Raw genomic sequence first — 12655 nt, 5'->3', positions numbered from 1 at the left:
TTTCATCTTCATGCATGAAAAAAAACAACATAACATAACACTTTTATAAAACAGATTTTTCCAAGGACTTTTTCAATTTAAGTAATATGTTTAACAAACCAATGAACAAAATGATATATTGTGAAAAACTATAAAATACAATACACACATTTGACACCCCTTGGTGGTTCTAGGAATATTTTGTATAAAATTGTGTTTTCTATTTAACTTATTGTACTAAGATTATTTTTTGAATCATGCATGGTATTTTTTTAACTAAGCTTTTTTGTTGAAATCTCACGTACCCCCTGCAGTACCCCCATTTGAAAATCACTGAGTTAAGGCATGTGTTGGGTTCGTAATGAGCAGTAATAAAACACTGGTTAATACCGTATTTCATTATTTAGTAGGACTTCATTTATTGTGGAAGGCACAAATAGCATTTTCATGATACTCACACAAATAAAATCTCAGAAAATATGATTCACGTGTTTCCCCCTGATAGAGGAACCGTGATTTTACAGTTCCCCCACTCTGAAAACAGATATATTCCCTTATCATGCCACAAGTTAAGTTAAAATACCAAATATTTGACAGTTAGATTGAATAAAACAAGTATGTTTACAGGTATGCTCCATTTTCAATAACAGACATCTTGTTTTGAGCATTTTTTTTAAAATTAACAGCAGTTCAGCAGTTGTAGTGTATAACAATGATAAATAAACATTACGTGATTATCCAGGGTCTGTTGGTTCCCATTGGGATTATTTGTGATCAATTAATCCTCTCATTAATCCAGATAATCAAGGTTTTAAATTCCAAGATTATAGTCGCATTAAAATTGTCCAGTTTTGCAATTTTGCTGGAAATGAGTCATGAACAGTGTTGGATGCAAATGTTTTAGTAAAGTAAAGGTAGTAATATCACAGTGTATAAATAATCTACACAGCCCTAAAGTAACAGTCCTGCATACAAAATTCCACTGACCTAAGCATACATCATGTACAAAAAGTGAAACTAGCCACTTTCAGAATAAAATGTTATACTTTAAATTACAATTATTGCTCCATTCATATGTTCATTAACTAACTTTGGATAGCTTGTGAATTTCACATATCTTATCCAAAAATACATGATAAATGGGTAAATACAATTCTTCAAAGGCTGTCGTTTAAATGTATTATTCTATATGCTACAGGTAGAAAGTAGCAGGAAATGGAAATACTCAAGTACAGTACCTCAAAATTGTAATACTAATACCACTTCACTGGTCAATAATGAAATACTCGGAGTACAAGCAGCAAGGAACTGGACGGGTATCATACTCTAAATGATGCGTGCTGCAGCTCATTAATTATTCTAAAGTTAAATATAGTTTATGTATTAGCAGTCTACAAACAGTTGAGGTTACATGTAATGCTTCTTTTCTGGTTAAAGACTGAAGCTGTTATACAAACTGTTCTCTTGTCATTAACATACAGATAAAACAAGTTAGACAGGGAGGCCATCTAGTGGTCAGAGGTGTGTGGTCCAACTTGTAGTACTGATAAATTACCCCTGAGCATATAAGCATAAATGTAACAGACGGATTGTGGTTCCAATAGAATACTGCACTGCAAAATACATTTTCTTCACAAAAAAGTATATGCAGTTATGTATGTAAAACCTCCAAATTAAACATTATAAACATAATAAACCCAAGAACAACCAGCAGGCAGGTTATTCGAACCCAAACCGAGTTTGTTCAACACTGTCATGTCCTGTTTGGAGGAAGCCGTTGAGAACCTCGTATGTGACGAACACCACCATGTTGACGGGGAAAGCACGCAGACAGTTGATGCCTAAGCTCTTGAAGAACACTCCCGCCCCCTCCACCCTGGCTGTCTCAGTGATGCAGTGGATGAAGCCCCTGTAGCGCTTCGTCTCCCGCGCCCCGTCCACCTGCAGCCGGGCTTTGATCACATCCATGGGCGTTCCTAAACTCCAACCTACCATTCCTGATATTCCACCGGCCAGCATCACAACACCCCAAGCTGGAGGAAATGAAAAGATACTGACATTTAGATGAAGATACATTATCTTTTTATTTCTGAAAGATACAATTGGATCTTTTGGAGTAGGGTTGTATTAAGTACTTAGCAAAAGAGATATATCATCAAAGACGCAAACAGTATTATATGAACCTAAAATGAATCAGTTTATGCTATAATAACAATAATTTAACCGCTTTATCTTGAGACAGCCCTTTCTGACATGGATATATATATATATATATATATATATATGTATATAAATATTTGTATAGATATTTTTATATATATTTGTATTTTGTATTCCTCTGGATTGTGGGAAACGGTATTTCGGTCTCTCTGTCTGTACACACAAACTGAAAGATTGACAATAAAGTTGACTTAAGTTGAACTAATGTCAAAACAATAATCTTGCCTGATGTTTTTTCACAATGGAGTCTGATGGCTCTGAAGAGAACACTGACAATGACTTTGCCACCCAGATAGATATAATAAATAGATCAAATGGCTTTAGTTCACAGTCTTTTTAGGTGGCTAAATATGTTTTTCTGCTGTCTTTTTACAACAGAACGTTGCTTTGCTCCCGTGCCATTACTCTTATCTGCTTCTTCAAACCAGGGTCTTGCCAACTCCCATTTCCTTTAGGTAATGCACTGATAAGGGATGAGTATTGCATACGTCTGCTTTAGTTTATGAGCAAGTTTACAGCTATTGCATCACTCTCAATTTAGATTGTGATACAACATGATGACTGACCCTGATAAGAAGAAGAGCTGTGAATAAATCATTCAATAATCGGGAATGACTTCATTCAAGTTATTGAATGTGACCATGTGAATAAACATAATAATAATAATCATCACATGACTTGGGCTGTAACAAAGTATATATATACTTGTATATAGACTCTTCTTGCACTATTTCTATTTGATTTGTATCTACATTTTTGCACATCTCAAAACATTCTCTTGCACTATTTTATCTGTTTTATTTATTTTATGTCCTATATTCATGTTGCACTGTTGGAGGAGCATGTGACTTACGTTTTTCATTGCCATATCTACTACACTGTAGCTAATGTGCACATACTGTAAAAGCAATAAAGCCTTGAATCTTGAGATGAGCATAAAAGAAGACAATTAAAATACAAAAATAAGCCTTTTGTGGATATCAACGTGGTGTTGACTGCTCTCACCTGGTCTTTTCTTGCTGCCGTCTGACAGCTTTTCACAGATGGTTGTGTAAGTCAGAAAGTATGTGGCGAAAGATGGTGCGTCTCTTAGCACGAGTGGTAGAGCTCCTTTGTAGAGCCCCTTGAACCCGTCCTCTTTAACAATGCTGAGCAGACAGTGGACTGGGCCGCGGTACCTTGGTTTGGACATGTTGGCAGTGCCTCGCTTGGACTCCGTCTGACACTGCAGACGCACTTTTACTATGTCACCTGGAGACATTACGGACGTCTGTTGGAGGCAGATAAACAGAGACGCAACAGTAGGAATCAGAGGAGGATATCTCAAAATGTGAATAACTAAGACTATCTGCAAGGCTCTCTACATCAGGGAAACCAAGGGAAAACCATTTTTTTAGGGTTTTAGCTGCCATATATACACATACATTGCAAAAAAGAGGGGGTTGTAAAGTCGTATCCATTACCTGAGCTATCCCTGCCAACATGCCTGACAGGAAGACCTCTGGTTTGGTGTTTGGACCACCTCCTCGCGCCTGACTTAGACATTGCAGGCAGTTCCGGTATGTGCCAAACACCACTGAGGAGGTCATAGAGATCGTAGTGATGGGTAAGGACAGGCCTTTGAAGAAGCCATGCACCTGATGAAACAAATTAGAGGAAACAAAGATGAACCACAGAGCAGCAGCAAGCTAAGAATGTTCCTCCTCATCTTTCCTCTACCTGCTTGTAAAGTGTCTTTTAGCACCAGGATCAGCGCTATATAAATGCCATGTATACCACATTTACATTATTATCTATCACTTCACTTTTTATGCCTATAAACTGTCTTTTCATGCTAATGCAAGTCCCAATTCACTTTGATAATGAGCATTAGAGCTTCAAAGATTAATCTATTAGTTGTCAACAATTAAATCAATCAACAAATATCATATTTTTCAAGTAAAAGTCCAAATTCTCTGATTCGTAAATGTGGATATTTGCTGTTATTTTTAATCCACTATGTCAGTGAACTTATTATCACTAAATGGTGGGGGGAAAGGACAGTTGAGCATGTCATACAAGTCTTATAGGCGGAAACAGTGATTTGTTTACAATTTAACATTTTATTGATCAAATAACCAAGTGGTTAATCGAGAAATAATTGTGAGTAATCGTTATCTTCAGCCATAGGGCTGAATAAAGTTTGTCTGAGAAAGTTGTTGAAAATGTGTAGTGAACATGTTACACTTTAGAAACTGTTACATACTAACTTGTTTAAAAAGGACCTGTCGACCCTCACGCTTGCACTATTTGTTACACCGGTTCCACTTACCCCTTCTTTTGAAAAAGTCTCCGCTGCACACTGCCATATCCCAGTGAACTGTTTCTGGGTTTGGATTCGGACCTAAAAAAAAAAAGGAATATGATGATTCCCCTTCGTCACATCACATAGCCAAATTGACATCGTGTTTAAAATAGAGGCCACTGCAGTTTACCTTGACAGTGTCCAGAGGGTAGCCCACTGCAACTCCACATGCCCCTGTGTGTTTCCAGAGAAAAGAGAGGAGCATCAAGGACACAGAACAAGAACAGAAACACAGCGATCCTAAAGATTATGAGCTGTAACTGCAACCCTTCAACATGTGAGGAAAGTCAAACGTGGTGATTTGTTGCCTAACTGTAACACTGCTCACAGGCTGTGTACATGAATGAAACATGTATACGACATGCGTTTTAACAAGGTATACCATGAATAAGAGGAGAAGCACACAATGTTTAACAACGTAACACATATATGTCAGGGTTAATATATAATCTTCCTATATGCTGTTATATGGTTATTGCATCATGCTATTACAGTAGCTAGCCATTTAGCCAACCGGCTAACGTTACATTAGAAACCGGCAGGGCTCAAATGCGCTGTTACCTGCAAGGGATCCAGACACAAAATCCTTGATATGCATCCTGTCAGACGGTGCACGACCAACAGATACTTGTCAGATAAATCCACATGCTTGCTCTAGCAGCATGCTGTAACCTTGAGTATGTTTCTGTTACATGTGTAGCGGAGGCGTGACAGGACTACTAGCCGGGTCGACTACAAACATTCATCCCGACTTTTGTCGAAGACAGCCGAAAGATTTACTGTATCGAAAGAGTAGACTTGTTATGTATACACAACAATTAAACGATTAACACAAAACCTTAATGTTCTGATTATATTGTATATGATATGATACAAACTATATTATATGATATGAGGCTTTACAGGACAACGTTACTTTTGAAACCCTTTTTGGCTGAACATTTGAAGGGTAGGTACCAGATGATATAATTTGACAATCCGCCTATTAATGAATAATGCAATTAGTGCTTCATACATTTATCGAACCAAACACGTTTGAATTATGAAACAAATGCCTCTATCCATTGACACGAGAATTCATGAGATTTCAAAAGCAAAACATCACATGCACTTATGACGCATTTTAACTTTGGGGAGTTATTGTGCTGAGCAGCCAATGAGTGACGAGGATTACGTCTGAAGCGGGGTGTCGGCGACAACTCTTCATCCGGATTGGATAGAAACTCTAGCGAGGCCGATAAATCCCGCCCATTACTAGTTACTTCCGGCGACGCTAGCTTGCGTGCTAGAATAAACCTCCTTGATAGACAGCTTTAGCGGTGAGGGTGTCTGCATTGACTGTAAACGGCAGAACAGTTCACTGAGAAGGTCAACAGGAGAGTATTGTGAGGATAATTAGAGGACAAGCTTAGTAATACGACCCACATTACATATAATTGGCTGCATCATCTGTAGGTTGTCAGGTCATAGACATAGCTAGCCAGCGCTAGCTAACATAGACGCTAACTGAAAGTGTCAATTAGTCTACCTAACGGTAGATCACACAGTTGGTGACTGTAACTGTCTGTTTCACGGTAGGTAATATTTAGTCCATCTTCCGGTACTCTCAGGGGACGTTGAAGAGCGACGATGGACTTCGTTGCTGGATGCATCGGAGGTGAGTCACTTATATTGTGTTGGATGAGTACATTTGACAACCTTGATGTGAGGAATTATATTAACATATACGTAGCGAAATACCAATTGGTTATTCTCTTGTAACAGTTATAAAACATGAACCATCTCTACCATTGTGATGCGACTATATCTCAAGATTACAAGTGCATTTTTGAAATTCCACCACAGGAAGTCATTCTTTAACAAGTGTTGTAAATACCTCTGATTGTACTTGCCCTGGTTGCAAACTTTGAGCAAAGCTGTAAATGACTCTGCCTTACCTCCAGGGTCAAGTAGAGGATGAAAATATGAAGCTCAATATTTTGGAGAGCTCACTTCCTGTGAACATTTTCCTTGTTGTCCTACAGTAGTGTTTTTAATAGCAAACCACTTAATATATAGAGTTATGTTACACACTTTTGAATACAGAATTTGAAGGATATTTCCAACAGGATTAACATGGGAAAAACATTTCAGGTGCTTGCTAACCAAGGATGCTCCAACCTTCTGCATTTCTCCCTGGTGTCCCTCCACTTGGACACCCTGTTGAGAATCTCAAGCATGCAAACACTACATAAGTGCAACCTGAGCTTTAACGCTAAGATGGCTTGGCTGTTTAAAGTTTCCACACACCATATGCAGATGACGTGAATCTACACACCCCCAAACCGCAGATCAATCCCGTGCTTTCTTTCCTAACACTGACTTTCATGGCACATCCCACCCCTCTCAGTGTGGTACAATTCAGGGAAATGGGAAGCTTGCTGCTGCTGACTAAGGATCACTTTGTTCTTGTTTTGGTCAAAACGAAAGCTTTACATTTGAAACCACTGATGTTGACATTTAAAGCAGCTTGCTTTGGCATTCAAAGCTGGCACACTAAATAAAACAGTTTTAGTAGCGATGATTAAACGTACTCGTCCTGTTGTTTTCCCAGCACTGGGATCAGAGCAGTGCAATGAGGTCAATGACCGATCAGCATTGTGTCAAACCCACGCCTGCTTGTGTTCTTTTCCTGGGTTACAGTTGGGACTCATTCCTGATTGGCCCTTTTCACAAATAAGTCAGGTGACACAGCAGGTGCTTATGACCATGCTTATGACGGATAAGCTTCCTGTGGTTTGTTTACTGTTGTGACACAGTGGGCCAGTAGATAAATGAAACTGTTGGCAAAATATCTCAATTAAGGCAAATTTATATCGTCACATTGCCTGTAAAACCCAAATGCTGTCCTATTTTGGATTGAGTTTAGATTCTTTGTTTGTTTTGTGGTTAAAGCCTAATGTTGTTTGTGGCCTTTCCAGGAACTGTAATCAAGTTACAATGGAGACAGAGATCAGAAGCCCAATCTGGCATCAGAACTTGGGCATGTGATTCACGAGCACAGCTTATGTAACTTTTACAGGCGCTCCAAATACAGTTTAGAGGGTGATAATGTAGTGTTACCCTGGAGGAGATGGTGGAACGCTCTAAAATGACACAACTGTGCCAGCAGCAAGAGGTTTGGCCTTCAAACACGAGTCAAATAGGCCAAGAACTAAACAGGCCTGATGTGTTTGTGCTAAAGTAATCAGAAAGATTGTTATAAAGCGTTATAAAGACTTAGCAGATGTTTGGACTGTGTGCAAAAAGGCAGAGCTGGCAGTAAATAACATAACGCTTAGTGACAGATCTGCAAAACAACCAGTGTTAGTGTGTGCTTGAATATCTGAAAAACCTTTGTATTTAACTCCCACAAGTTTTGCTTTATGATTATGATAACATTGGGCACCTACTGTGTTGATGATTATGAAGCTTGAAGCCTGATAGAATATTTTTTTTAATTGTGGTGTCATTAATTTATTAACCAAAATTGAACTATTTTATTCAATTAATGTGTCCATTAGGGCTGAACAATTAATCCAAATGTGGGCATAATTGCTCTTTTAAATTGCATGAGAAAAACAATTAATAATTCAGGCTGCAATGTTTGTCAAAATAACATTTTTAATCAAATATTTGAGTGCTTGACAACAAACCATATTCTACAGACTTAAACAAATATCTTTATTTGGTACCAATCCTTAAACCATAACCATTTTTTATTGTCTTTAAGAAAATGTAAATTATGTTAAAAGGACCATAATAATTTTAGTATTCTTTTATGACAATGATGTTAAAATTATCATTATGTCTATTTTTGTACAATTTATTGTGATTAAATATGTTGTTTCTCTTGCCTGCAGGGGCTGCTGGAGTCTTGGTTGGACACCCATTTGACACGGTTAAGGTGGGCCAAGTGCTTTTTTTCTTGAACAGAATACTGTTTATTACCGAGTTATATAACAAGCCTTTTTAGGCTATACTCTGTACCTTTAAACATATGTATGTATACCTGTGTTTTTTCTGGCTTTAACAGACTGATGTTTCTTGTTTTCCAGGTGAGGCTGCAGGTCCAGAGTGTGGACAAGCCTCTGTACCGTGGGACCTTTCACTGTTTCCAGTCCATCATTCGGCAGGAGACGGTACGTGGTTTTATTTCCCATGCTAATCTAATTCTAATGCGTGCTGTAATATAACCGATAAGTATCTATGGTTAGGTTATATACACAGTGTCTTCTAGGTCAGCTAACTTATGTTAGACACAATCTATCTTTAGCAAAGTACGGCCAACATGGCCGTTGTGGCCTCTACTTGTTTAAAGGTAGTGAGGTCAGAGTGAACTGAGAGCAGAGTTATGTCACTCTTCATTTTAAGACAGAACTTTAATTAGTGAGGCCTAAGTGTGGGATATTGGATACTCTAGGTGGGGGTTCAGACTTGTCCATTGATTTTCCCCTGTTTTAAAATGTTTTCACTTTCGGTGTTAACATTGTGATCTTTTTCTTTTTGTTAACAATTAGATCAGTTATTTTTAGCCCAGGGAGTATATTTACATCACAGGATTTTCTATTCCAAATGTCAGAATATCTATTAGGAGCTGTTGAATGGTGGTGGTGAAAAACATATTTTGTGACAAGGTGAACTGAAGGAGCAGCGATTCTCAGGATCTTTGCTTTGGAAGCTTCAGGTCATTTTGTTCACGTTTACTGCAGGCACCTTTATTATAGAAAGACAGAAATTGTTCGATGTAAGCTACATGTGTTGTTTACACTAGAACATATTCTGCTTTTAACAGCAGCCAGCCTGCTAGATTTCATCTGCAAGTTTTTTGACATAGGAACACAGTAAAACATGTCAGAGTTTTACCTGTGCAAAACCCGTATTTTTATAGACATAGACATACTTTATTGTCATTTCAACAAGACACAGAGTGTACTATTAAAACGAAATTTCGTTGTACTGGCTTACAGGAACAGGACAATATAAAAACTTGCTAAAACTGTACATATAAATAAATAATAGTGACGTGGTGCTGATAAAATTAAAGATAAAGTGTGTATGATTGTATTTCTATTAGTTTTAGCATTGGAGCCAGCTCTGAAAACATTGCATGATAAGCAACGTTCTTTTGCCAAATATGACCTCAACAATTATTAAACCAGTGTTTTATCCATTAACTGAGTAATGTAAGTGAAAGACAACTGTTGCATTTAATCTAGAGACCCTAAATGTAATTGTTTTTTAAGACTTTGGCTATGTGTAAAACATGTTGTCTAATACACATCGATGTCTCTGACCCTGCACAGTTATTTGGTTTGTACAAAGGCATCGGATCCCCCATGATGGGCCTCACATTCATCAACGCCATAGTGTTCGGAGTCCAGGGGAACACCATGCGTCTGCTGGGACACGACACCCCGATGAACCAGTTCCTGGCGGGCGCAGCAGCGGGCGCCATCCAGTGTGTCATCTGCTGCCCCATGGAGCTGGCTAAAACCCGGCTGCAGCTGCAGGGTACTGGAGAGAAGAAGTCCTCCAGGAAGTTGTACAAGAATTCCCTGGACTGCTTGGTACGCATCTACAACCGGGAGGGTCTGCGGGGCGTGAACAGAGGCATGGTCACCACACTGATCCGCGAGACGCCCGGCTTCGGGGTGTACTTCCTGGCCTACGACGTGCTGACGCGTGGACTCGGGTGTGAGCCAGATGACCGCTTCATGATCCCCAAACTGCTGTTCGCAGGGGGCATGGCTGGCATCGCATCCTGGCTGTCCACCTATCCCGTGGATGTGATTAAATCGCGGCTGCAGGCGGACGGGGTGGGGGGGGTGTACCGATACAGCAGCATCGCCGACTGTGTGCGGCAGAGCGTCAGGAGAGAGGGCTACATGGTGTTCACACGAGGCCTCACCTCCACGCTGCTGAGAGCCTTCCCCGTCAACGCAGCCACTTTCGCCACCGTCGCCCTCATCCTCATGTACTCCCGGGGGGAGGGGCAAGGACCTAAAGACTGCGAGTTGGCCCCGACGGGTCACCAGGCGCAGCTTCAGCAGCAGGCCCACCCCTCCAGCCTGTGATTGCACAAAAGTCTCAACATGGGCACTTTACTAGAGCATGGAAAGAAGAAACAAACATTAAACAACGTTATTACTGTTACTAAGTCTCATAACAGACCAGTCATTCCCAATTGTAAGTCAAAAACAGTCTGTCATTTTTCATAGGAAACAAAGGAAAATAAGTGTATATTTTTCTCAGTTTCAGTCTCGCCTCTGACGATGCAGAGTTGTAAACGTGTTACCTCTAATAAGAAATTAAGTTATTTTGCCGCAGTTTTACAAATCTCTTGTATTACACTGATCCAGACTTGTTACTGAGCCACACAAGTGAGGGTGTGGCTAGGTAGCGTGTGCACTGAAGGTTGATATCTCTATATATTTAACTGCACCTGTGTTTATATCATTGTCTTTGATTCATTTCTTTTCTAATGTTTATTGGAAACATTTTCCCTGCCTTATAATATGAATAATTGTATTTTGTTGAAGCTGAAGCACCTGTTTGTGACTGAATTGTATCCTGTGGAGAGCCGAGAGAGAGATGGAATGTAGCTTTTTGCGCAGAACTTATCACTTTTGTGTGCTTTTAAACCAAATGAACATATAGCAGCTACAATCTAATCCCCACTAAAGCACTATTACTCGATGCGGCGCACATCAGTACCTAATTCTGACTGAAATTGAAGGGACTGAAGTGTGCGTAGCAGGATTTGAAGATGGCCTTTTGTTTTAGGTCTTGTTTGTTTGTATTGCATTTAAGGTTTTACCAAACAATGTGAAGTTTATTTATCACTTTAACATTACTTCTGCTTTATGCCCCGGCCACACGAGGACAAAAACGGTCGTTTGCGGTACTGTTTAGTGTCATATAGACCGTTCGGCCACACAAGGACGACCGAATACGGCACTAAACGACTGCGGAAATTATAACGGGTCCCAAGGTGAATAGGACGGCATACGCAACGCTCTGGGGGGTCCAACGGCTCCGTGTGTACGCCCTATACGATCATTTTCTGATAATGATGAGGTAATAGCCCCACCTCTCCCCACCTCTGCGGCTCACCCCCGCGTCAAAGTAAACTGCACACTGAATTCAGATTATTTATCTTTCTCTCGATATGGACATAAACGCAAGTGAAGTCTAATCTGACAGGACGGAGACACCTCTCAAACTACCTAAACTAGTTATAAATATGTTTATTTTTACTGTCGGCCGGGTCACTCATTACTGGATCTGCTGCTGCATGAAACAGACACTGGCGCTGTCCAAAGAGAGGGAGGAAAAAGAGAGGCTCCGTGTATTTTATTATTATATTATATAGAGTCGTTATTCATTTGTTTTAAAGCTCAATAAATAACAAAGAAGACCTTTGACCGGCACTTTTATAATTTTGTCGGAAGATTTAAACTTTAATACACGTTGACTAGCGAAAAACTCTGCCCGGTTCCCTCGGCCCCCACCGCGGAGAATAAACAGAAGGGCAACCATGACAACCATTCTTCTTTGCTGCTTTTGTGGAGGCGGTTACAGCGCCACGTACAGGCTCCTGCATATGTACTGCAGCTTCTCCAGCGGTTGGAGCTAAACGGTCTCGCTTGTTTGAGACAAGCGAGACCTGCGCAGACCTGCGCAATTTCGATCAACGTCTTGCTCGTACGTTGCATGATGGTTAGTCATTTTGTCCGACTTGCTCTGGAGGCTCGCTTATATGAGACGTTGAAATCTCGCGGGACAAAGACGCCCGCAGCCTTGAGAGCGAGGCGCGGCGAGGCGGCGCAGTTCCTCTCCACGGGCTGCGGAAGCGAAATGTTTAATGGGAAACGACTCGCTGGTATCTCGAGCTGAGCGCTCATTGGTGGTTTTTTTCCACGTGCTGCTGATGAAACTCCAATTGGCTCGGCAAAAGTTTGTTGTTGTTTTGTGTCAGTTTTACGTCGCCACTTCCATTCACATTTTTCATCATTGTTCCACAATGTTTATCATCATGAAATTAATATCTATATTTGTATACTATACTTGCACTGCTTACCATTTTCATAC

The 12655-nt window shown here is 40.0% G+C and overlaps 2 protein-coding genes across 3 annotated transcripts; one reads left to right on the top strand and one right to left on the bottom strand.

Moving 5' to 3' along the window:
• Positions 1 to 374: 374 nt before the first annotated feature.
• On the bottom strand, positions 375 to 5287 carry slc25a47a (solute carrier family 25 member 47a). The gene is made up of 6 exons (XM_034228616.1): positions 5105 to 5287; positions 4674 to 4717; positions 4511 to 4582; positions 3663 to 3836; positions 3205 to 3469; positions 375 to 2012 (listed from the first exon to the last, which is right to left on the bottom strand). The coding sequence occupies exons 1-6, from the start codon at positions 5139 to 5141 to the stop codon at positions 1699 to 1701; spliced, it is 906 nt and encodes a 301-aa protein (XP_034084507.1). The 5' UTR covers positions 5142 to 5287; the 3' UTR covers positions 375 to 1698.
• Positions 5288 to 5822: 535 nt separating this feature from the next.
• Positions 5823 to 11572, top strand: slc25a29 (solute carrier family 25 member 29). Of its 2 annotated transcripts, XM_034228613.1 has the most exons (4): positions 5823 to 6200; positions 8425 to 8468; positions 8620 to 8703; positions 9868 to 11572. In XM_034228613.1, the coding sequence occupies exons 1-4, from the start codon at positions 6173 to 6175 to the stop codon at positions 10636 to 10638; spliced, it is 927 nt and encodes a 308-aa protein (XP_034084504.1). In that variant the 5' UTR covers positions 5823 to 6172; the 3' UTR covers positions 10639 to 11572. The 2 variants fall into 2 exon arrangements, with proteins under 2 accessions (XP_034084504.1, XP_034084505.1); XM_034228614.1 differs by lacking the exon at positions 5823 to 6200 and having other exon boundaries at positions 9887 to 11572.
• Positions 11573 to 12655: the final 1083 nt, after the last annotated feature.

The sequence above is a fragment of the Gymnodraco acuticeps genome, unplaced genomic scaffold, assembly GCF_902827175.1.
Source record: "Gymnodraco acuticeps unplaced genomic scaffold, fGymAcu1.1, whole genome shotgun sequence".
NCBI classification, from domain to species: Eukaryota; Metazoa; Chordata; class Actinopteri; order Perciformes; family Bathydraconidae; genus Gymnodraco; species Gymnodraco acuticeps.
This window is presented reverse-complemented; position numbering and strand designations above follow the sequence as displayed.

What these genes read in the sequence shown, in the direction of transcription:
- slc25a47a (XM_034228616.1), bottom strand. Translation starts at nt 5,141, where the DNA reads ATGCATATCAAGGATTTTGTGTCTGGATCCCTTGCAG. An exon ending in ACCCTCTGGACACTGTCAAG is followed by an intron (nt 4,583 to 4,673) that starts GTAAACTGCAGT and finishes TTTTTTTTTTAG; the next exon opens with GTCCGAATCCAAACCCAGAA. An exon ending in CGGCAGCAAGAAAAGACCAG is followed by an intron (nt 2,013 to 3,204) that starts GTGAGAGCAGTC and finishes CATTTCCTCCAG; the next exon opens with CTTGGGGTGTTGTGATGCTG.
- slc25a29 (XM_034228613.1), top strand. Translation starts at nt 6,173, where the DNA reads ATGGACTTCGTTGCTGGATGCATCGGAG. An exon ending in ACCCATTTGACACGGTTAAG is followed by an intron (nt 8,469 to 8,619) that starts GTGGGCCAAGTG and finishes CTTGTTTTCCAG; the next exon opens with GTGAGGCTGCAGGTCCAGAG. An exon ending in CCATCATTCGGCAGGAGACG is followed by an intron (nt 8,704 to 9,867) that starts GTACGTGGTTTT and finishes GACCCTGCACAG; the next exon opens with TTATTTGGTTTGTACAAAGG.